Consider the following 25493-nt stretch of genomic DNA (forward strand, 5'->3'; position numbering starts at 1 on the left):
AATTTTAACAAACGATGATGCCTCTATATTCACATGAGTGCAGCACAGCAGTGTATCCTGTTCCACAAGGATATGAGCTGTTCACAAGGATCGTATTACATAGGCACGCTGCCGGTTTTTTTTCAAACTCAATAACATCTTAAGTATTTCAGAGCACATTTTTTTGGGTGGTTAAGAAACATAAAAGTGGATTAACAGTGAGAGGAATGAAGCACTGACTGCACAAAGGACCAAACTTCTGTTTTGTCACCATCATGATGATCATTTTCTTCCTCTTCTTCTTCTTCAGCTGCTTCAGCTGCGTACTGCCAGTGTGTGTGTGTATGTGTGGGTGTGTATGTGAGTGTGTGTGCAGCCAGAACACTCTCTCTCTCTCTCTCTCTCTCTCTCTCTCTCTCTCTCTCTCTCTCTCTCTCTCTCTCTCTCTCTCTCTCTCTCTCTCTCTCTCTCTCTCTCTCTCTCTCTCTCTCTCTCTCTCTCTCTCTCTCTCTCTCTCACTCTCTCCCTCTCTGAGGGATCCACCTCCCCGCTCCGGGCTGCTCAGTGTTTCGGAGGCTGACCTGTGCGTCGGTGCGCCGCGGACTGAAGCATGAGAAGCGGCAGCCAGAGGAAGGTGCGCAGAAACGAGCTGAACCCTCAGGGTGAGCAGAGAGCACACACACGGAGCTTCTCCCGTTCAGGATCGTGTTCGCTGGTGTTTGACTTTCTTGAGGTTATCATGCATGCTGGCCTTTTGGTTGTCTTTCTGCACATGAAGGGACTTTTTGAAGTTCTTTGACCTTCTCTCTGCTTTGCAGGAAAAGTTTACTCTTCACTTCATCTCACGACATTTTCACTCACTCAGATGCATCTTTGCCTCAGTAGCAGCTCTGTTCCAGTTCCCTGGTTTGAATCCATTGATACTCAGCTCCATTTCAATCAGAACTCCTCAGACAGCCTTCCTTCTCAGACAGCCTTCCTTCGTCTTGTTTACATGTTGTTAAACTGTTGAAGCGATTTTTATTTATTTACCTGCAAGGAAGAAATATTCAAATCATATTGCAAATTAGAATATGTTGCAAATTGTTTTATAAGTCTATTAAAACAACCCAGTGTGTCTGTTTTCATGGCATGTTGTTATTCCTGAAATGGTGGTTAACTGTTGGGAATATATAGGCCTGAGTATAACCCATAATATTAAAAAGTTACTTCATCTGGTCTACATTTATGCGCTCCACTGATGTCTAAAGATGTGAGTGGATATTGTAATTATGCAAAGAAACTGTTTTTAGAGGTCTGTGTTTGGTCATATGTGATATTATTTGGTTTATTTACTGCTGTGGACTTTGTGCTTTGCTGACTGCAGCTGCTGCTGATATATTGCATACTGACTACAACTCTCATTCACAACACAACAGCAGGACAGTGACTTTATGTCAGACATGTAGTGTTTTTCTTTTTAATGAACAAATACATTCCAAGATGAGTTCACTTTTGTGGAGGAGGAGGACATGAAGGTGGCGGTTTGCAGCACAGAGCCACTCTTGTATTTTCTAATTGATGTGATTCAGCAGTCAAGTTCCCATCCATACTTGTTTCCTGGAGCAATCTGCAGCCAACCGTGGCATGTTAGGATGCTTTACTGCAGTCATGAGGCCCGTCAGACTGAGAAAAGGTATATTTATAGCACTGATTATTTGAATACCTTTAGGCTAGAAACGCTATCTCGGTTTAATTCCAGGATGTTATGAGCAGATTCTCAGTATGATTCACAAAATGACTTTAGAGTATATGCAGCCGAGCAAAAAGATGTTGGCCGAGTTTGTGCCCGAAGTTGAAAAGGTCAGGCTACAGTATGGTGAGAGGGAGCAGGTATGTTTAACTACAGCTGGATGTTTCCTGAGAAAAAGGGAAGGAAATTCAACAAGCATGTTTATTCCCGACTTGCCTGATCCCTTCGAACAAGCCAACAGGAAAATAGTAGTGATGAAATATGGAAACTCTTTTATTCATTGCTTTTATGCAGAATACTTCAGGTTCTCCTTGAATAATAAAAATCACAAGTTTGGAGATTTCTCTTTGCATTTAGAAACACTGAAATCAAAATGAATACACAGATTTTAACTGTGTGTTTTTGTGAAATACCCATGTTTCCATTGCGCCGCCGAATAAGCTTGTATGAGAGGGTCAGACATTGTCCTAGTGCCCTTGTTCTGTCCGTCAGTCGTCATCACTGTGGATGTGTGAATGTAGCACCTGCATGTTATTGCTGAGCCTCAGAGTCGTGTGTTTGTGTGTGTGTGTGTGTGTGTGTGTGTGTGTGTGCGTGCGTGCGTGCGTGTGTGCGTGTGTGCACAGTGCATAGCACATACCTGTCTTTCATGAAGATAAGACGACCTTGACGGACATGAAGGTCCCGATATTCAGATTTTTGCAGCACGGTGTGATTCTGTTACATGGCCGGCCGACGCTGCGGAGACCTTGTTATGTTTCAGCCTTTTAAAGGCCGGATTCCTCACATTGTGCTACCCTCCCTCAGTTTTCAGCCATCAATCAGTAGCTTGTTTGAATAAACTTTTCTTGCAATTTGCATCAAATATCCTTGGTATTTGCCTGCTGTGTTCAAAGTGAAGCATCACAGTGTGTCAGGCAGAAAATCCTCCATGAAAAAAGTGACACAGTTTACGTTTTGTACTTCTGTTCATTTCCTCTTGATGTGTGCCAAATAATTATGTCATTTATTCAGTATTGCAATATTTTCACATCAGATTTCCTTCTGTTCTTTTCTTGTAAAATGGTGGCAAATATCTGGATTTGAAGCAGTTTTCAAAAGCTTGCATACAACAGAAATGCATGTTGCTTTGCTGTTTTCTTTGCGCCAACATCAGCACAGGCAGCACATATTGGTTTGGACTGGTGAAATTTCGAAAAGCACATTTAGTGTGTTCGGTTACTGGAAGTCTTGATGAAATCTGGAACATGTCGTTATACTTTAGAAGGCTCTCCCCAGAAATATGTAAACATATGGAATCAAATATCCCTTCAGAAGTTGTTCACGGGGTCTTTGAGTCTGAAACGTTCCAAAACATAATTTACATTTTTCTGTTTTACTGCTATTCAGTACATTTCAAGCCTCATTCTGACGGACTTCCAGTCTGTTGTAGTGAGTGTGATTTTAAAATTTGATTTTAAAAAGTTTGCTGTACTTGAAAAAGATTTAGTCACCTTAATAGTTGAGCGCATGAAATATAAAGTTTAACAACAATTCTACTAATATGAAATATTATTGAAAGAGCAGTTTGCTGAAGTGATTCAACATTACTTGTACTTTGTTGGATTTAGTTTTCATAACCTAAACCGTATTCTTAACATCAGGTAAAAAAATAAAAAAAATCTAAACTAACTACATTTCACAGTGCATGCCAGCTTTTTCAGTCATTAAACAGAATAATAAGTTAATTTCTGTCCTTGTTATACCACCATCTCTGCTCTCTGCACTTATATCCCGACTGTCTTCATCATGTAATCTCACCAAGGCCGTGTAACCGCAGCACATGAAGAGTAGATATGAGTTCCAGAGCTGTTGGTGCTGCATTGTTACTCTGCTCAGGTCTCACATGTGTTGCCCAGTTGGTTTGTCGATCAGTCACTCCTCTCCGCAGCAAATCCTTTAATGGAGTGGCAGCGGACTGAAATGTGAAAGATTTTCAAATTATAACTCAATAAGTAAATGCCTGGCACAACCTTGTATGATATTGGAAAAGGCTGTGAGAAGCGTCTCCTTTTACTCAATGACTTCACTTTGCAGGAAGTGCACGGCTGTTAAATATCACTTTAAACATCGATGTCGAATGCAATCGATCCATCAGGCTGTAATGTAAAGCAGTAGACTGTAATAGACTACACTGCGGTGGGCAGAGTATTCTGAAGGAGCTCTTTGTTTTGTGTCTGCTGTTTGTTGAATAAAAGTCCCACTGTGTGGGTCTGCATGGGCAGATAAAAGTGTCTGTTGTTCTCTGGAGACGTGGACACAAACGGCGTTGTCTAGTGTCATCAGGTGGGATGTAATCCACACCGAGACGGGGACAAAGAGCCTCATCACTTCTCTTCTGAATTGGTTTGATCCTGCTCCTATGTCTCTTGAGAAAATGGAAACTAAATCACAACTTTCAACTCAACAGCATCATGTGACGTGGCTGTCGATGAGCGTGTTTCCGTTTTCATGAAAGATTTACACTGTTATACTTCAAACGTCCTTCACAATGATCTTTACACAATCACCCTAAAGTCCACATAGATTATGCATCATACTGTGATCAACTGATCATTTTCCATCTCTCAGACATTTATCTATGAGTATCAGAAACTTTTCTTTGTTTTACTTCATTGTTACCTGAATGTTTGTGTTTAAGGCTGTGAGTCAAAGATAATCTGAAGCATGAAAATAACAGTTTGTCAAATCAGTATCTATTCTGTACATATTTATAGAAAAAAGATGCCAGCGGATAATAATGACCAGTTGCTGTCCCCATTTTGTAAGCACTGTAGTGTTTCATATGCATGCAATGCAGGTATACTAAACACATTTATTCTCAGACAAAATCCGATACACAAAACAACTTGCAATATATGCAATGTGTTTAAGGTCTGTATAAAGTAAATAATGTTCTTGAAAATGTGAAACGAAAATGTCTTCATGCTCAATTATTTATTATCACATTAATCAACTGTGTTCTATTAGCCACACAACTTCAGTATTAATCCAGATTAAGATGACACATGTGCATAATAACTCTGTCTGTCTGTTTTTCTGCCTGCAGGCCGTCAATAAGGGACCATGTGCAGTGCTCTGAGCCCCAGACCGCCCAGCGGCCCCGGTCTGACGGACATGCAGCAGTACCACCAGTGGCTCTCCAGCCGCCATGAAGCCAGCCTGCTGCCGATGAAGGAAGACCTCGCCCTGTGGCTCAATAATATGCTTGGTATGACACATTCATAAACAACACACACACACACACACACACACAGAGGATGGGCGCCCATCAGTAATTTTCAATGTTTTATTATCGTTTTCATTTGCACGTGTAAATCAGATTCGTACAGCCTCAAAGCAGCCAAAGCCTCGGGGGCCCTGTGTGATCTTTACCCTCCAAGGGAGACCCGGAGTCCTCGTTGGGAACCAGATCATTAATTATTAATGTCTCAGAAGTGTGCCCTTTATGGTGGGGGGAACTCTCAATATACAATATGCAGATGCTGACACACTGTTGTGTCTAAAATAGAAGACTTCCTTTCCTTGAGTCTGACTCTAATTGAAGTGGTGATGCTGATCCGAACACTTCTGCAGACGACTGGAATCAGACCGAATCTCATTACAAAACTATTTTAAAGTCACCAGAGTGTGTGAAGCAGTTTCAGTGTTTCCACATTCTCCCATAGATTTACCTTAAGTGAGTAATGATCATCATTAGCCTCACTTGAATAATGCAGAGCCAGCGGTGGAGCATAAGGAGCGACTGCAGCGTCAGCGCTGTGCTGGATGCAGCTGCAAAATAAAACAAACTGATCTGTGTGCGTCTTCAGCAAAACTAACGTGAGAAGTGTTCTGATCTGAAATCAGTAAAGGAATTAGGAACCGTGCATTTTTTTTTTTTTCATTTATTTATACCAGATTCAAGTAATGCTAAAGATAAAGATTTGTTGGTTGATTCAGTCAGCAGGTCCAACAGAGACAGCAGCCCTGCAACTCTACAACTGCTTTCATGGGCATCTAAAAGTCATGAGCCCACTAAAGCTATATCATTTTTTTTCATTTCTTCTCTAATTTTATTGATCGCCAAATCATTGCTGTCAAAAGTTATGGTGTTACCATTTCATGCAGCTTTTAACTGTGTCATCTTAAACACTAGTTGAAGATTTCTTAAAGATTATAGACCTTAGGAAGAAGGTAGTGACACTTCTTGAAATGTAGCTTGTGTTTTTGTGTGTTTAGGAAGCAGGGTTTCTCAGGGTTACAGACTAATGTTCATTTAAAACCAACTGGAAGCCACTTAAGCTGCCGAAACTGACTCCTGTTTGTGTGCGGAGCGCTTAAAACAACACCGGTGTCCTCCCTGTTATCCCTGCGGGCTGTGTGTTTGCTCTGGATTCGGCCGAGCCAGAAACCTCTGCTTTTCTGTGGCGGCTGATCCAGGATGCGAAGACCTCAGAGGCTGCGCTGAACTGATTCTAGTTGTGTTTACTGACTGTGTTTAAAAGATAGAAAGAGGGTTCTGAAGTGCTTCAGGTGGGAGGAATCGGTGTGGCTCACTGATGGACTGGAACATGCATTTCAGCAGAGTTGAGACCTGCAGCTGAAGGGATTGAGGGACTGACAGTTTGAATGTGTCTATTAGAGAGCTGTGGAATGTATTTTTTCCACACAGAGCGAGGCGAGCTTCGCAGGGTAGACTGCGCGCATAAAACGAGAAACTCTCTGAGTATTTCTCAAGATTTCAATCTCTCTTTTTCTGGGCTCAAATGCAACATTTGGAACTCATTAAACAGTGAACCCCCATACCCCTCCTCCTATAAGACACAGAAAGGGGGATGAAGAAAAAAAAAAATCTCTCCAGTTTCTTTCCACAGACACCCCCCTGCCACCACCTCCTATTTCACAATGATCTAACTATGAAAGAATGGTCCTCTGGAAGTCAGTCAACTGAACACCACATGTTGATCACCAGCGTATCTGCAGCGGTGCAGGGCACAGAGGCCTTATCACGCGCAGACGCTTGTGCCCTCTACTCCTCGTCTCTGCCATCCTGTGCTCCACCACCAGGAAATCCCCGCACAGATCCTCCAAAATCCTGCTGCAACATTTCCTCAGTTGGCTTCTTCAGGGTTGTGAAGTCGAGGGTCTGTCATAAGAAGTGGTTTCTGAGAGGGAACAACACCGCACAGAGTTCAGCCTCAACTGGGAGTAGACTGAGGATAAAATTTTATTCCCCTTATACTTTCTATATTTTTTAATGAGCATTTTATGATGGATTTATGTCGTGGGCTGTCTCCTGTCTTTATGTGTCCCCCTGCTCAGGTCTGGAAATCACTGCTGAGAGCTTCATGGACCGGTTAGACAATGGCTTCCTGTTGTGCCAGCTGGCTGAGACGCTGCAGGAGAAGTTCAGGCAGAGCGATGGAGACCTGCCCGCCGCTGGCAGCAGCAGCAAGGTACGGACAAATCGGGACGATTGCGGCAGTCTGGCATGATACAGGTTACAGTGAAAACATTAATCTGGAAGCTAAACCGTGGCTGAAAGTGTTCCCAGACTAACTTTCAGCTTGAGTGATTTCACAGAGGATTGTTTCTGAGCGGGAAAACGTCATTTGGGCTGTGACTTATTAGACCTGATCGACTGACAATCATTTTGGACTCAACTACTTTAACAGGTCCCCAGCTCAAATTCGCATTTGAAATCATTTTTATTCATTGCCACATAAATTACCGTTTAAACGCAAGTGTTTTTCTGTCATCTGTCGAGACCGAGCGACTTCATGAAAACACTATCGAGCCTTGATTGATTCTCTCTGAGGCCACAGACTGCTCTACCGTGATATTATGTTTCCCTGTAAGCAGATCAATAAAAACACATCAGCACACTTTTTTATTGAAACATCTGAAGGATATTTTGATATCACGGCATTTGGAAAGCAACTGAGAGTCTGAGACACTCTGGAAACTTAAAAAAAGGTAAAGCGTGTGTGTTAAACGTCCATCCTGCCTATATATCTGACTTGTTGACTGGTTTTACGGGACGAGCAGCACCCATGAGTTCCTACTTTGCCAAAAAACTGGACAATTTTCAAAAGGATCGCACAAAGAGCGAGGAGGGGGATGGGATCCTGCAGCCTTCAGTGGCAAGGAAAGAAAGAATAAGGCCAGCAAGAACACGTTAACTGATGGGGCCGCACATCCCCTGTGAGAATTACATGAAAATCCAATTTTTGTGGGCCACAAGTTTAATTAACTTTACTAAACCTTTAAAGTGATTACGTGTGATGTAACTCAGTTCAAATGTATATTTGCTGAGAAAGCAAAACACCAGATTGCAAATCCATCTAGTTTTGTTAACATCAGTTTTGGACACGTTTGTTGTCTTCAGTCATAATAGAAGAAAAATTCACAATATCTTTCTTGTATTACCACAAATGATGAACCTGTAAAATCGTACCAACACATCCTGACGTCAGCGGTTCAGTTGGATGATACGGTTCCTCCGACTCGGTCGTGTTTCTGCCGGGAAGCGAAAGACTCTTTTGTTGGGCCTGCAGGGAGGCTTGTTGATGTTTGCACTGAGGCATCGCTGTGCCGATGACGGAGGGTCTCCTGATCTCAGGACGAGCAAAGCAGCAGCACAGATGTGAGGAAATACTTGAGGTCAATGACCGTGGGACGGCGCAGGAGCTGCTGAAATAGAATAGACTATTGATTGTGTGGACCGACGCAGGGAAAGGGAGAGAGAGTGTGGAGGAGTGCAGAGGCAGTTCAGCAGCTCCAGCTTTGATGTCCGACTAGGATGCATCACGATGCTGTGAAGGAGTCATAATTTATTGCTGTTTTATACAAACTTTCACTTTCAACCCTTTCGGTTTAATGAGCTGTGAAAAATGAATTTAATCCTGTTTTCCATAACGGACAGCCTGATTTTCATTTGATGGCTCCCTCAGATAAGCGCGGCACTTTGAAGGTTGTGGTTGTTTACTGTAATATTTTATCACTCGAAAGCGAACTTGTGTCTGTGTGGTGAAGCATCGTGATAAGTTGATGTGGCGTCTAGTGAGACTACTGAAACCGATAGCTGCAGAGAAAAACAATAAATCACTCCGAAGTCGCTGTCTGCTCAGCGTCTTCCCGTTTCTGTTCACATCAATCATTATCTACAAAAGATCATGTTTCTTTTATTCTCATAACACTGTCCTGTGTTCAGTTCAGTGCAGTGAGCTCAGCAAATTTGTCAGTGAAATTAAAAAGAAAAAGATCAAATGTTTGCGAGAATTTGTGCTCAACTGCTTTTACTGTTGCGTTACTTCATTTGTGCTCAAATACAAGTAAAAGGACTGCTGTGAACAAACTACTTTTTAATTCCTGGATATTTTCAAGCAGTGTTTTTAACTTTATAAAACAACTCAGACAAATAATGGAATATATAGAAATTTCACAATGTAAGTTTGTTTTGGTAAGAAATGTATTAAGTGGGACTTTTCTTTTTTCCTCTGATTTCTGAACTTGTTGGCTGCAAAAATGATCTTCATGATAATTCATATTGTGGATGCACTCAGTTGTGACTTATGAAGTAGTTAAGAAGGTTACATGATGCAAATTGTTCTTAAATATAAATAAAAGTACTTTTTGAAGTATATTTCATAATACATCCATAACTTCCACCTCTGGGAATGTGCTTGGTTACTGCCAGAGTTACATGAAAAGATCTATCAAATGAAAAAATGGTCAAGTCCTGTTTTTAAGAAATACATAGAATAAACACACGACGCATTATCTGAAGTATGTTTTTGTTTCTCCAGCTTCCCTTTCTCATCACTCAAACGTTGTATATACGAAATGTGTTTGTATTGCAGTGATTTCATCAATGAACCCCCTACCCAACCTGTTTGTCTTTCATTAGAAATATAATGAGAGACAGTTTTTGTGTTTTGTGATCAACTTTAACCAAAGATCATCCCTCTATCTTCTAAACAGCTTCATACAAATCAAGGTTGATGGTTCCTGAAGCCACCACCACCAACAGTGGTTCAGTGTGGGGTCTAAACAGGAGATAACTTCACCACTGTAGAGGAAGAAGAAGAAGCCAGAGCCAGCAGCTCTCTTCAGAAATGACTAAATCTGCATGACGTCTTTAAATTATTATACTCAGCACATGGTGTATGGTGCATATCAGGAGTGATACTGGCCGGTTTATAAGCAGTCAGATGAGTTTAATCTGATTTAAACCTTCATGTATACAGGTATTCCCCTCCCAAAAAAAGCAACAGAAGATAGCGTAATGACAGGAATAGATCATGATTCCAAGATAAGGTTTTCCAAAGGTAATCTGCCTGTTTTGCATTTGTTAAACACACAAAATACAGTCCACCACACACACACAAGCTGCAAGAGACGCCGTAACTGTTATATCAAACAGCGCTGGCACAGTCGCCAATGTAATTTCACCAGGAATGCAAAGTAATTCAGCGACACAAATGAGCCCTGAAAAAAACATAAAAATGAGAGCCTGGGCTGAAAAGAAAAATACCCACAAAGGGTTGCATAGTTCCAGCATGAGCTCATTGCACCTTTCTCAAAGCACAGACGCACATATCCTGTATAAAACCGCAGCAAGGAGCATAAATCTCCCCCCCAAAAAGGCTGTGTGGGGGATGAAGCCCATAAGCACGTCATCTGATCCCAAATCATGGAAAGCCTGGTAGAGAAGCCCCAGTTTTCCCGCATGTCACCTCACATATTGATCTGCGTGGAAAATGCTCCCGGTTCTGGGCCGAAACCAGATTCCCTGGCAGACGGAGCAGACGCCGGTGTAGATAAATAGTTGAGGCTAAATGTTTTGATGGAAACTCTGATGGCTGAAAAGTCACTCTGGGTGACATTTGTTCTGTTTTGTCAAAACGTTTATTGCTACTGATCACAACAATGTTCAAACCAAGTGCTGAAATCCCATTTCATTTTAAAGGATCCATAAACAACAATTATTCATCCATTTTTTGGTTTTTTTGAGAAGGGGGAGTCCACCCAATAGTTGACTACCAAGGCTGGAGTCATGTAATTTTATAGCTTTACAACTAGCGTGACTTTTTATATTTTAGGAATCTAAGTGGTTTCAGTATTTAATATTATATTGCTTGACTTTATAAAGTTCTATTGGCATTGGAATTTTTTCCAAGAAAGGGGATTTCAGGCCCTTTAATATGTATGGGACTTAATTGTTCACTGTCTTTTTTAGCACAGTGTAATAAGCCTTGACACTGACTGTGGAAAAACTGGGTTTGGACGTTGATTGCAGTAGGCAGGGCATCTGGCAATTATCCGAGTCGATAGAGCAAGTTGCAGTGAATTGTTGTTGTGACTCCAGCAAAAAGGAAGCAGACAAAAAAGACCCTTCATATCAAAAACTCAATTCAACTGATTAATTTGGAGAAGTTTAATTAGGCTTTATTGGTACCTGAAGGTAGATTTGTTCTGCAGTAGCAGGAGAAGGTGTCTGACAATTCACACACACATTTAAATTCTCAGGAGAGTAAAAACAGCAAATCAAAGAACCACTGAAATGCCGATATAAAAACCCGTTGAACGTATCTCACAAAGGGACAATAAATAAGTACAGCTAGGTTGGACTTTGGTTAAATAATAAGATCTAAAAGTAAAGTGCACTGAGACTTATTTAAAAGAGAAACAGCAGCAGGACAAAGCTGTTCCTATAGAGTCTCGTCTCCGTCCAGATGGCAGGAGCTGGAACTGCCTGGCTCCAGGATGGGAGTCATCATTGGGAGTTTAGCTGGCCACTGCCTGTGGCTGTACAGTCACATTACATATTATTGAAATACCACCAAAAAAAAGTGTTCGGGGACACATTTGTGTATTTATTTTTAGGTAAATCGAACTAGCAGTTGAACTGTTTTTTTTTTATATTAATGATTAATATGCTCATCTGCAAGGAGCTCGAGTCACAAAAGGCGGTAATGAGTGAAATTCAACTTTCTATGACTATAAGCATCCTGACTCCCTGGGATCTGTGTCCATGTTCAAGTCTCTCTTAAATGCAAAGCAGGGATTGTTCTCCATCTGAAGATAATATTTGTCAGCTAACTTTTGTCTGTCTGTAGCAGAGCATTCCCTATCGGAGGATACCGTGTCGGCAGAGCGCTCCGTCTGGCTCTTTCTTTGCACGAGACAACACAGCCAACTTCCTGGCCTGGTGTCGTGAGGCTGGAGTTGGAGAAACGTGTCTGTTTGAATCAGAAGGTTTAGGTGAGTCTCTTGCAAGAATATTAAAAAAAAGTAGGGCGTCGGTTTCCTCGCAGAGACACAGCCTGGTTGGCCCTTGGCTGTCCGTGGCACCGCCCGGGCAGTGGATTCAGATTTCTATCGCCTATGAATGGCCTGATTGTGCAGGCACGGTATCGCACAGGTTGGACTGCTTCCTTCTGAGGTTCACCCAAATCTCCAGGCCCTGCTTTGATGTCTGCACAAAGCCCCTGAGGACAGCAGCCTGCTGGGAGCTGCTCCTCCTGACAGGAAGCAGATCGTGAATCCTGCGCTCCAACATTAAATATCTTCAATAAAACAAAAAGGGAGCACAGATAGAAGGATGTGAGTCATGAAGAAAGTGGGCCAATGTTATGCAAATGTCTTCCTCAGCTCAGTTGGGATGACTCTCTCTCTCTCTCTCTCTCTCTCTCTCTTCCTCATGAAGAGTCCACCTTTCTCTAATCTATTAAAACGTTTCCTTCATGATATTTCACTGAGCTTGTCCTTACGTTCTCATGTACTGTATGTGACCGTGTGGGCAAATAAAATACCTCAAATAACTCCACATTCCTATGATTTCCTGACTCAAGGCCGGTCAGCTATCGCCAAGCAGTTGAAAGCATGCTCATCATTTCTGGAGGCCGAGCCAGATATCAACACTGAACAAATGAGATCCAGATGCAGTCAATGTGTGACGATGAGAAAATGCTGTGAATAAACCCCAAGCAACTGATGGATGTATTTTCTTTCTTTCTTTCTGTCTTTGATTAGATATTTCAGTTCAGCAGTAGATGTAACAACACCAGGTTTGCTATCATGTAGTGAATCTCCTCTCCTTTAATGCATGGTGTGCTGTGTCACATTTATCATACATCTCGTGCCCACCCTTTCTTCTCCAATCTGATGTTTGGCAAGTTAAAATTAAAGGAGAAATCAACATCCCAAGTCTGAACGACGCTCACACTCATTTCCATTTTGGGCTTGGGATGAACAGGATTGAGGAATGTGTGAATGCATGAAGTTCACAAGATAGTTTTTTGTGTTTATCTGCATCTCACCATCATGTGGCTCACTCATCTGCTGTCATCGTCTTGTTCCACGTGTGATGTCTCACTACAGCCGCTCACCGCTGGCTCTTGATCTCTGCTTGCAGTTCTTCATAAGCAGCCTCGAGAGGTGTGCCTCTGTCTCTTAGAGCTGGGTCGCATCGCATCACGGTACGTGTCTGCTCTTTATATTTCCTTTATAGAGTGACTTTACAAAGCGTGAATCCACAGGAGACCTGTGGTTCATCGTCTAAGTTTGGAATAACCCCAAAAAATGTGTTTGGAAGGCAACCAGTCACCAAACACTGATTATTGTCCTTCTCTGCACGTTATTTGTGAAAATAAAAATAAAAAACTATGAACCTACGAGAGGGTTTTTGTGCAGCGCTCTACTTCTTTGTCCTGTTTTGTAATTACTTTCCTGGATTTGCACTCGTGAGTGACCTTTCTCTTTGTGTCCTTTTCTAGCAACAATGTGGAGCCTCCCGGCCTTATAAAATTGGAGAGGGAGATTGAACAAGAGGAGAAGGCTCCTCTACCTCCTCCCTCACCTCCATCCCCAGCTCAGCCCACCCCCACGTCTCCCTCTTCGTCTCCGTCTCTGTCTCCTTCACCGTCCCCGACTCCCACCAAAGTGACTTCCTGTAAAAAAAGCACGGGGAAGCTGCTGGATGATGCCGTAAGCGACGAGTGCTTGAGGTTCACAAGAGGTGAATCACCCGTGAGGGGTTAATATGTTCATGTTTCAATGTGCTGCAGGTTCGACATATCGCTGATGACCCACCCTGCCGGTGCTTGAATAAGTTCTGTGTGGAGAGACAGTCGCAGGGTCGGTACCGTGTCGGGGAGAAGATGCTCTTTATACGAGTGAGTATGTAATACTGAACTGAATATATCATGTTGTATTGCGTCATATTGACGCTATCCCCTGTTCTACCCCCTGCCTTATTGTATCAGATTGTGCCGCATGGCGTGCTGTGGTGTCATACTCCATTGTGTCAAATTGTATTGTTGTGGTTTCAAACTGAATGGGTTCTTTCAGTTTACCCAACTTTGTCTTTTTATGGAGTCAACATGACTGCAAATAGTTTGATTGTGAAAGGTGTTCAGATAAAAACAAGTGACAAATGTAGAATGGAAAGTAAGCGACTGTAATCAACTAAAAGATTATTTTGAAAGTGTCTCTGAATGTTGTTTTGAAACCTATAATGCAAAACTGTGTGTCCCTATACAATGTACCAAATAACATGTACGGATCTGCGCTGTATGGATAATTTGGCAAGAAAGGACAAGATGTCCATGTTGAATTGGATTTAGTTTTTTTCGCAGAGCAGCTTTAGATCCTTACAAAGGGACCTTTACATACAGAAACCACCTGAGCTTTTATGCTTTCTCATCGCGAAATGAATCACAAAGTGGAGTCAACTGTTGTTTTTTAGTCCATTCAAATATAAAATATGTTCATTGGAGGGAGGACATTTCAATGTGTTTCGCTCCGTCAGCCAGTTTAAGAAATAACATCATATTAAAATGTCACTTTTTTTCTTTAAAGTTTTCAGGTTCAAGCTTTTTAAAGTCGTGACATATCTTCATATCTACTCGCTTTTTCAGAACGCAGTCATGGCTCTTTGAACTAACATCACAGGACACGACTGGAGTTTGTCTGTATTTAAAGGTCATTATGCTGTCATTGTAATGGTTTGGCTCACTTGAGGTCAGTTTGACTGAATGTGCCGCCTAAGTATGAAAACCTGTTCTCAGCAGTGTGAGGACCGGTTTCTGGTGTTTTGGGGGACGTCTGGTATCAGACTCTTACTGCTCGGCAGGTTTTCCTGGTTTTCTTTGGTGAGTGAAATAAATAGACCACATGCAGATGTTTTAATGATAATTAACTACATTTTCATTCTCAAAATTGTCCAAACCTTTTTGGAATTGTAGTTGTATTCAGTCCGCTTTTTGGTTAAGTAAAAACCAGTATCAGTGTGCAACATTATGCTGATACCTGCAGCTATTTACAGGTAATGGTCCTCTAACAATGATGCATTTTCACCCAGACAGTCACACTATTGGCTATTATACAATGAAATATATTCTACTTCAAAACAAACTGCATTTTGCATGAACTGTGCCTCACAATCACAACAAATCTCTCGGTAGAGGAAATGTGACTCCACTTTCTTTGAGTGGAAGGCATTGGAGGAGGATAAATGGAAGCTAACAGATTAGAGAAGGAGCATCGGTTCCCTTGGGATTCCGGTTACTTGGCAACCCACAACCAGGATTCACACCTCCAAGAATGTGATTCATGCTGATGGTATGTTTAGGATGTGCAGACGTGAACAACAGAGTCTACTCTTGGATGTCCTCTGCTGTCGGTAAACCATATTGCATCCAGTCAGTGAGTCTTAATCTGAATCAGCTGTCAGTCATCAGAGGCGAATAAAAAATGAACAAAGCTGCTTGTGACACACTGAGACTCATATTTGTAACATGACAGCATTTTCAGTGAGAATTCTTTGGTTTAAATCCGAATATTTTCCATCCTTTCATGCATCTTCCTCTTCTGAATGTTTCAGGCTTTGTTTTGTTGCTGAGCAACCAAGGACAAGTGGTGAGAAGTGTTGGTCCACTGCGATCTATCTACAACATATGCGCCACTATGCTGCCAATATGAGTACAGTTCAGTCCATAAGAGCAACATCACAAATTAAAATGAAACAAGAGATGCGTTATTCTATCAATCTTTCCATCTCCAGTCTCGAGAACCCCTCTAAAACGATGCAATTACATTCATGTCCAGACTACAAACATTAAATAAACATAAATTTAAACACACACGTGCACTGCCTCGTGCTGTCTTGAATACGGTTGGAAAACAGCATGTGAGAATCAGCTTTTGATCCGGCCAAACAAAGCGAGCGTTAAAGCTCCACTCCTCTGTCTCCGAGCCAGCTCTCTTCACAGTGGAGATGCTTTAATTAAAATTCCTCACATGGTTTTCCTCTCCAGCAGCTGCTTCCTCTGAGCAGGCATGAATACAGTAAGGTCGCCCCGCAGTCTGCAAGCAGCTGCTGTGAGCGAGGACAGCGGTGACACTGCGGCCGATGGGATTCTCGCTTCACAATCAGCTGTGATGCCGGAGAGGACTGACCTTCTCGGCTCCCGGGATAATGAGCCGCTTGTAGCTTCACAAACACAGACAGACCAACATCCCGGGGTCTGTGAGGAGCCTCGTCCCGGCCCGGCCTCGGGCCTCTGCCCTTCTCTGGGCGGCTGAGGAAGGACTTCACTCCAGAAAGGGTCTGATCCCAGAGCTGGTGTGATTGAAACCCCTCTGCGGCGCGCAGGTCCATTAAATCCAGGGTCACAAAGCCCCGAGGCCTGGAGCTGCTGATTGGAGGCGCTGCCCTGCCACTGCCCTCCGCATTGATTCTTTAAAGAGGCTTATAAATGTTGTATGTTATGATGCCCGCAGGAAAGCCTCATAACTGACCACATCAAGGCGACAATCTCCTCAGAGAGTTTCCCTGTAGATGTTTAGTGTCATGACTCTACTTTTTTTTTTATGATTCAGACTGTTTTGACTTTGGGTCTTCATGTAAGCAGTCAGAATTCCACAGAGCAGTAATGGTGCGCTAATGAAGAGATGTGCTGATAAAATGAACCTTCGTAGTGTGCATGGCGTCTTGGGAATGAAAGTGTCTGATCATTCAATCTATCCTTCTATTTCTTTTCTTCCCTATAGCTAATGGGAGATGTTGCCATGGTAGCCAGCCTTGAGAATGTGCCCTGTTGAGGCCGCTGGAAATATTTGAAGCTTCAAGAAAATAAAAGAAACGAAAACACACATACGCTGCCTTTCATTCATTAAGATTCCTCAGTTTTGCAAATTAGGGATAAAAGAGCCTGAGAAGATTGCTCCAGCTCTTCAGTGCATCAGACAGGGCTGGACTTCAGTTTATTTCCAGGAATGTTTGGTACAAACACTGTTTTTATCTTCTGATGGCCCCATGCAGAATAGCTTATCTATCTATCTATCTATCTATCTATCTATCTATCTATCTATCTATCTATCTATCTATCTAATGTGTTCTTAATTCATTCAGAAATATTTATTTTCCTATTAAGGCTGTAAGCATGGAGCTAACTGGACTGCTGTCTAGGATCGAAGTCTGTCTGCAGCCACTCATACAGGCTGGGTGGAGCAGAAAGCTCCTCTCCAGGGACGTCCTCCACCGTGAGGCCCTCACATCGGTCTGACATCAAAGCTCCTCTTAATTGTTCACCCAGCTTCACCTGCAGGCCTCAATCAGTGAAATGACATTATTCCTGTAGATCAGATGGGAAGCAGCGATCAAAGCCTCCTCTTGACTTCCCCGCGTCGCGCCAGCTGATCTCTGTAATCTCATTTCCCTCTGCAGATGCTGCACAACAAGCACGTGATGGTGCGAGTCGGCGGAGGCTGGGAGACCTTCGAGAGCTACCTGCTGAAGCACGACCCGTGCCGCATGCTCCAGATATCCCGGGTGGAAGGCAAGACGTCGCCCGTCGGCAGCAAGTCCCCCAGCATCAAGGACCTGACCCCGGACAGCTACCTGGTGGTGGCGGCTCACTACCGCAGCAAGAAGTGAAGACGCGGGGACTGGAAAACACAGAGGATGAATGAAATACAGGCGACCTGCCGAAGCAAGAGGAAGCGGCTGTCCTGCGTGACCTGGTTCATTAGATCAGTGGGTTTGAAAGATATCGGCAAGACTGAGGGACACGAGGTGGTTCAGGTTCTGTGAAAGTCGTCTGCCCACACCTGCTTTAGAAAAATTAAATAACAGCCAAGCATTCATGGAGACTCGGCTGTGCAGCATCGGCGATTTTGTGTCTTTTGTGATGACGTGAGGCTGGACTCACACCAACATGCCCCTAATGTTGACTCATATTTAGTTTTGCAGGAGTATAAACAGTTGAAGAATGTGTGCAGGCGTTTGCAGTGTGAAATCGAAGGATGTAGATTTTCTTAGCAAGCATTCTCTCAATCATTTTTTATTTCTTCTCACACATTATAACTCAAGCAGGCCTGCAGGTTGCTTTTGTATATGTTGAAAACATGTTGTTGTTTTTTTTTTTTTAATGAAAATAAGCAAGTTGTTGAGAGTGTAGTCCCTTTATGAAATGAGTTTTTGAACACCAGATGTATGTTTTTTTTTTTTTTAATTTTGTAGTGTGTGTTTGCTTACATAAGAAAGTAGACATTCTCCCTCTATTTTAAATGTACTTATAGTCATGCCTTGTTGCATCATTGCCACTAGAAGGCGCCGCCTCAACCTGAGAAGGATCAGTAAAAACCCATCAAGCTCTCCATTATACTGTTTGTATAAAAATTATAGCGAAAACTGACTTTATTGTGAGCATAGGGCCCTTTCTTCTTCAGTTATTTCTTAGTGAGCTGCCAAATGAAGCAATATTGTTTACATTTTGATATTCAATTCTATGCAACACTTCTTCTATACTATTATTCATATTATTCAGTATCATTATTAGAATAGCTCATGCGTTTATATTGTACCATGAGAGCAGAGACAATCACACCTATTGTTTAAGACTTGTCATTTTTCTGCCTGCAGTAGATCTGAGGCTGTTTGTTATATCTGACTGACCTCTAGAGGCGGCGAAATCATTTAAATGTGAGAAGAAGAAAAAGACTATCTCTAGTTTTGTTGATTCATGTTTTTGTAACTAAGAGATGACTTTTTTTGAAGTACAACTTTGTACACGGATTAATATTAGTCCGATTTCGAAACGTGTCGAGCAGCCAATCAGCCTGTTTGTGGAGTAAATGGATCCAGTTGCTGTTTTGAGATGCAATTTTTAAATAAATTCTCAAAATGTGACATTTTACTTTTTTTAAGTGACAGCTTTCCTCTTAAATGTCATGAAACCTTAAGTGAGATAACCGTGGGATTTATATCTTGATGTACAAATGCTCTACAATAAAAATTTAATTTGTTTTTTTAAAGGTACAGTGGGGCAAAAAAGTATTTAGTCAGATACCAATTGTGCAAGTTCTCCCACTTAAAAAGATGAGAGATTTCTGCAGTTGTCAGCAACTTTTTGATAGAAACACAACTTGTCATATTTGGAGGAGAAAGAATGCAGATTTGCATCCAAAGAACACCGTACCTACCGTGAAGCATGGGGGTGGAAGCATCACGCTTTGGGGCTGTTTTACTGCAAAGGGACCAGGACGACTGATCCGTGTAAAGGAAAGAATGAATGGGGCCATGTATCGAGAGACTTTGAGTGAAAACCGCCTTCCATCAGCAAGGGCATTGAAGATGAAACGTGGCTGGGTCTTTCAGCAGGACAATGATCCCAAACGCACCGCCTGTGTCGCCCATCTCTCATAGTTGAGGAAAACCTTTGATAACAATTACAGACCTCTCTCATCTTTTCAAGTGGGGGAACTTGCACAATTGGTGGATGACTAAATATTTTTTTTTCCCCACTGTAAGTCCACACTCATCAATTCTACAATCATTAGTATTATGGCCTCGAGTTAAATAAGAAAAAGAAACAACAAAAAAACGTGATCCCAAATACTTTGAGACAAATTGTTACCGATTTTCAAAGTGAGAAGAAAATTAAAAAACAAAAAAAGGGATTCAGCATAAAGTGAAAACAGAAGTTTCATTTTGCTTATTCAAGCTCTTCTATTGTAATTCCTTGAAATGTGCCAAACTGCCCCTACATGAGAGCAGAGTCCAAGAGATTCATTCTCATTGCTTGTTAAATATCTCGATCATGTCCTGCAGATTCCACCCCGCAGGATTTCACTCAAATTCAAGTTTCATCTGCGCTGAATATTTGGGAGAATAATTCCAAACAAGAGTAGCAGAAATGTGATTTATTGTAGCAAATACCATTGGCTAGATTTCCTGTCCTACAAAAAAGCGAGAGCACCGGAGGCATTTAAGGACAAAGAGAAGGCTTCTTTAACAAATGCAAGCAAATAATTCACAACAAGAGTTCCTTCATTTTCCTTCAGTCATTCGTCGTGTCCCCCGCAGCTGTAATGACTCTCCCAACACAACAGCGCAAAGCGAGCAAAACCGGTAAAAACACTCTGTGTGAAGAAATTACAAACTTCGTCTTCAGTTCCTACTGTGGCATTTTACAAACACACTTTTTATCATTTAAATTAAGCAGCCATCAAATCTGTGTTCATACATTGTAAATCGGTGCAGCAAACTGAAATTGTGCATTAAATAAAATAAAGGACCTTGAAACAAGGCAAAGACGAGTGCAAAGTGCAAAAGACAGCATGAACGGGGCTCGGTGCACAGTAACCTCACTCCCTCTTTATTGCTGACTGGTTTAAAGCATGAAGTGTTGAAATAAAGACCATCAAGCAGTTATCTGAAGCTCCTCAGCGGCTTATTTTAGTGTCAAGTTTGTGCTTCATGGCAGGGTCACTAAAGTATCACCCAAATGCAGAGTTCGTGGTTGTGAAGTTAATTAACAGGCCGTGTCGTACCAAAGACTGGGACAAAATGTAAGAGTCCCAGGCCAAATCAAGATCCGGATCAGGCCAAGCTGTTCTCATCCTGTCACAGATGTCTTCTTTGTACCATTGTAAGGATGCCTGCATGAGGGACAGCTTCACAGATGAAATCATTCATGAAACACACAGACCATTAGCTTTAATAAATATATGTAAAGATTATGGATTACCATTTAAAAACAAAAGTGTGTGATTTCCTGTTTCAATATAGTTCACCAAATGCATGTGTTCCAGATGACTAATATCTGGACAAAACCTTAAACAGGTCTACTGGTGTTTTCTCTGCAGGCGATGTCATGATGGGCCTCAAGATAAAAATTTCTCTGAAAAACTAAATGACTTTGTCTCACTAAACTGACTGCAAAAGAAAAAGTTACTTGATGCACAATATGCACTCGTCTCTGCAAAGCCTCTGTGAAGTAAAGCAGTGTTTACACCACGCTTCATAAGTAACGGATATTTGAAGAAATCACACGAAATGTAATGTGGACCATAACGGAAAAAAAAAACCCAACCCCAAACTACTCAGGTTCATAACTCAAATTGAAAAGTTCTTCCAAACAGTCTCATCAGCGTCCAGCTGTCAACTACTGGAAGTAAAACAGCACAACGCATGATTGCTGGAACTTCACTGTGTCGTCCGAAAGGTCGAAACTGATTTAAGAAACTTGGCAAATACTGCAGCGTTTTTGTCAGAAGTGAACTGTCTGTAATGATAACGGGAATGAAGACTGTAGCAGTTTGACCTGTAACACTGTGAAAACGGGCAAAAGGAAAAGAAAACGGAGGAAAGCTCCAGCGTCTTTAAAGTCGTGATGCAGCAAATTCTTCACGTGGCTTCAGGGAGGAGCAGACGCTGCCGTCAGGAGCTTCAGCCAACCTGCCACTGGAGGAAACACACAGAACAGAAAAGCAGTGAGTTTTCAGTTACAGTCATTTACACATTTTTGTGTTAAACAACATTTGTCCTTTAGTGCTGGATATTTTCGTTTTTATACAGAGTTCTCTGAGCTGGAGAATGAAGGATGGAAAACACCGCTCTTAACTCCAGGTGGCGCCATCACAACACATTCTGTAAAGTTGATTCTTCTGTAGAAATATCACTTTGTTGACTTAGAGGGAGATAACATACATTATTTAAGTGCTCAACAATTTCTATAGCTAATAATAGCAGAAACTGGAGTGGAGCTGGAGTAACTCAGCCACTCGGCTGTGTGCATTCGTTTAACTGGATGTGTGAGAGTGCAGCGGTGAGCTGAGAGTGTGCAGCACGACCTGGAGAGTGGGTGTTAATCTAGTTTGGATAAATGCTGCAGCACGTCAGTTCATAGATGAAGGCCAGAGTTTGAAACAGAAAGTTAAAGCAATTAGCCTTGAAGCTCTTGTCAGACATGTTTATCTCGACCAGAGTGGAGGTAAAACGAGGAACAAGTTCATCTGTCATAAAACGTTGGAGATCAGTGAGTTTTTTACGTCATTATCTATTGTATTCTCTGGTTTTCGGCCCAGGATGAAAAACTGATTTGATTTAATGTGTTTTATTATTTTAGTGTTCTTTAGTAGCTGTTTTGTTTTGTCTTTTCATTGCTGCTTTAGTTGTATTTTCTATACATATCCAGATTCTGATTCAAAGAGTTAAAAAAAAAAATCAATAAATAAAAACTAACCTTCAATCCACCACCACCAGACACAGAAGTGGTCATCGCCTGTTTTTCGGCCTCTTCCTGTTTTTTCCTTTTCCTTTCAACTGCTTCTGGATTCTTAACCCCCCTGTACGCTGTCTGGAAAAACAAGGCCGAGCGACACCATCAGGCTCGAGTGTCAAAAGCTCATTTCATTTACATAATCATCAACAAGTAGTCGAGGAGAAAAAAAAAAAAAAAAAAAAAAAAAAAAAAAAAGCATGCGTTTTCCAAGACACACAACCTTTTGAAAGCACCAGACATGTTCAGTCACAAGGAGTAAGGTAACAATCAGCCAACAAAAAAGGCCGTTCAGCTACTTGGAGTGGTGGTTAGAGCTCAGAGCTTTCTCCAGCGGTGGGAGGATTGTGACGCAGGCTGTGGGGACATCGGATGAACACGGTGACAGAAAGCAGAAGATCGTGGTGGTTAAGTTGGGAGCCACATTAAAAAAAAAAAAAGAATAACCTGGACGAGTTTTAATCCCGGTCCATGTCTACTCACCTGATGGCAATGTTAGCACGGCTCTTACGGATGTGCAAGTGCCTTTTCTGTACAATACAAAAATGACTCACGACAATGTAAAAATCGTCCCGCTTTAATGAGGTGAAAACATCTGAGGAAACTATACTGAGCAACCAGATTATTATTTACACCATTAGAAAATAGATAAATTACAGTATTCATCACAATGTCAAACACTGCAACTTTTGTTGCAATGTAAATATTTTTTTTAACTGCAGTAGTCACAAAAACAACATGACCAGAAATGGAAAATAAAGCTCATTTTATGTGAAACTCCCGATTACATGCTGCTCTGGAGTTATTTTTTGTGATGGTATTTTTCTTAAGAAATGAGTTGCATAACTATGAGGTGTTTCCAATGAAACTAAGTGAAATGTGAAGAATGTCTCCTCGCACATGACTCAGTGCAGATCAGGAACCACCAGGCAAAGTGTTCATGCCTTGTGTCACCGAGCTGGTTGTAAACATGTTGATGGTAGTCTGAACATTCTCATGTAGTGAAAGAAGGTAGAAATGCATTGCGCCAGACACTGTGTGGAAAATAAAGGAGATTGTCGTAGATTTTCAAGTTAAACATTACAGCTAATTACATTACAGCTAATTACTATTATCAATATCAAGGATATTTTAAATAAACCCTGACCGGCAGCTTAATTTGGTCAATTAATACAATCTAATAAGAATAGTCCTACCGTAAATTCTACAACTATAATAATGAGGTTTCTTTCGGGCATATTTGAGGCTTGAATTAGATGACATCTTGTTTATTAGTCTGTAGGGTTGGGCTGGTCAACACTGTGGTGTTTCTGCTGTTGACCTCTTCATGTATGTCAATAGGCGCGGCTGAAGGATCCTTAATGCCTCTGGTTCACAAATAGCCAGTGAGAGAAAATAACTAACCAAACTTGAAATATTCAGGTGGACGCAGTGAATGGAATGGATGCAGTGAATGCTATTAAAGAAGCATTAGTCAGCAGCGATGCCTCGCAGAAAGGGAATTCTTGGCTTAAACCTCCAAGTTGTCACGTTCTCTCCCTCTGTGATAATCATCTGCCTGCATGACTGACTTTTCTGAAACTCATGAAATCCCACTGGATTTTATATGCTGTCTCATGACTCACATTCCTCCCAGCACTTCACAATCTTCTCTGTTTATATGTTCCTTCCTTTTTTTTCAAACAAGTGTTTATAGCATTTTATTAGGTTTTATTCTACTTATTGTATGTATTGTAGCCACTTTGTGAGGCCATGTCTGTGTTATTGATGTTTTTTTTAATCTGACATACCATAAATCTTTCATCTGTTCACACAAACAACTTTCACTGCTTCATGGTTTGAAGATGTCTGACTGGCAAGACAATTTTTCCCAAGATCTAAATACATGCCGAGGCGGTGAGACTGAAGTGGTAGTAGGTGTGAGTGTCTCTCTCTCTCTCTCTCTCTCTCTCTCTCTCTGCTTTTATCAGGTGTCTTTATGCTCCTGCTTTTTGTGTGAAGTGGCAGACAGATGGGCTGATTGTCCTTTTTTAACCTGGAGTAAATGTGTCGTTTTCACTGTTTGCCTGATGACTGGGTTAATGACAGGAATATCTTTGATCCTTCAGTTTACAGCCTGCAGTACACCCAGTTTTGAAGACATCGTTTCTTCTTCGGTGTGTCTAATAATCGGCCACATGTGACAACACAGTCATCCCAGTCATGATCAATAAAGTGCAGCCACTGTAAACTCACCTCTTTTTGTCTTTTCTCGGCGGCTTCAGCTAGCTGTCGCCGTCTTGTCTCCTGCAAATATCAGAAGAAAGATGTGAGCAGCTCAGCAGCTGCCTTTGATGGCAGGATCATGTTGGGCCTGGAGGAACAGCTGGCATGTTTAACCAGCACGGCCAAGGGACGAAGGCTCCAAATAACATACATTTAATTAGTTTAAATTTAATCAGAAGCTAGGCCCTGGTTCGTGCAGTGACACAGCTGTTTGTAAAAGTTGCGCCGAACAGACTTACAGGGTCCGGAGTGACCACCACGTCGTCCGCTGCTCCACCAAGGCACGGTAAGCACATCCCCATACTGAAGGGTTCGGTCCAGGCGGTAAAAGGCAACGCAGGAAATAAGTTATCGGGGTCTCTGATTCGTTTGAGGATGCAGGGCTGGTGTTTGGATGTTTTCTACTCCCACAGGCTGCTACTAGCTCATCGGACATAACCTTTAGCTGTTAGCGGCTCCTGTTAGCTACGGAGACGTTAGCATGTTAACTTAGGGCTGCTTTAAACTACCGCTACAAGCCAGGTTACTTTTCTATGCCACAGAATAACATAGTTGTCCTCACACCTCTTATTCAGTCGGCGAGGCATTTGGGGAAAGCGCAGTGTGGAAGGGAGCAGATTAGTTTCCACTGAGTTTGTTTTGGTTGGAGTGCGGCTACAAGCTGGCTTGACAGCTCTGACTGGGGGTGTGTTCAAGAGCGTCACGTTCATAAACGCTGCGAACAGCAGGGCATTCTACATCTTTACGAATAAATAAATACAGTGCTATATAATCGGTTTTGAAAAACTCGAAAAATGCGTTATTTAGAACCGAGAATACATAGGCAGTCTTTATTTTAGTTAAGCACAGAAACGTTTGTGAAAAGGGTATTTGAACGTAACTCGTTTGAGAGGGGACGGACCCATTTCATTACTGGTACAACACCG

At 41.9% G+C, this 25493-nt stretch overlaps 2 protein-coding genes across 4 annotated transcripts; one reads left to right on the top strand and one right to left on the bottom strand.

Annotated features, from left to right (window-relative positions):
- The first annotated feature begins 553 nt into the window (after positions 1–553).
- gas2a (growth arrest-specific 2a) lies at positions 554–18893 on the top strand. Of its 2 annotated transcripts, none has more exons than XM_030096799.1 (8): positions 554–641; positions 4800–4961; positions 7055–7188; positions 11854–11998; positions 13152–13215; positions 13513–13723; positions 13804–13911; positions 17466–18893. In XM_030096799.1, the coding sequence occupies exons 2-8, from the start codon at positions 4817–4819 to the stop codon at positions 17673–17675; spliced, it is 1017 nt and encodes a 338-aa protein (XP_029952659.1). In that variant the 5' UTR covers positions 554–641; positions 4800–4816; the 3' UTR covers positions 17676–18893. The 2 variants fall into 2 exon arrangements, with proteins under 2 accessions (XP_029952659.1, XP_029952660.1); XM_030096800.1 differs by having other exon boundaries at positions 11857–11998.
- Positions 18894–19927: 1034 nt separating this feature from the next.
- Positions 19928–25227, bottom strand: svip (small VCP interacting protein). 2 transcript variants are annotated; one of them, XM_030096810.1, is made up of 4 exons: positions 24807–25227; positions 24538–24588; positions 22267–22380; positions 19928–21485 (listed from the first exon to the last, which is right to left on the bottom strand). In XM_030096810.1, exons 1-4 carry the CDS (start codon positions 24867–24869, stop codon positions 21471–21473), a joined length of 243 nt encoding a protein of 80 aa, XP_029952670.1. In that variant the 5' UTR covers positions 24870–25227; the 3' UTR covers positions 19928–21470. The 2 variants fall into 2 exon arrangements, with proteins under 2 accessions (XP_029952670.1, XP_029952671.1); XM_030096811.1 differs by lacking the exon at positions 19928–21485 and adding an exon at positions 22786–22832.
- Between the last annotated feature and the right edge of the window lie 266 nt (positions 25228–25493).

This window comes from Salarias fasciatus, chromosome 7 (genome assembly GCF_902148845.1).
Source record: "Salarias fasciatus chromosome 7, fSalaFa1.1, whole genome shotgun sequence".
Lineage (NCBI taxonomy): Eukaryota > Metazoa > Chordata > Actinopteri > Blenniiformes > Blenniidae > Salarias > Salarias fasciatus.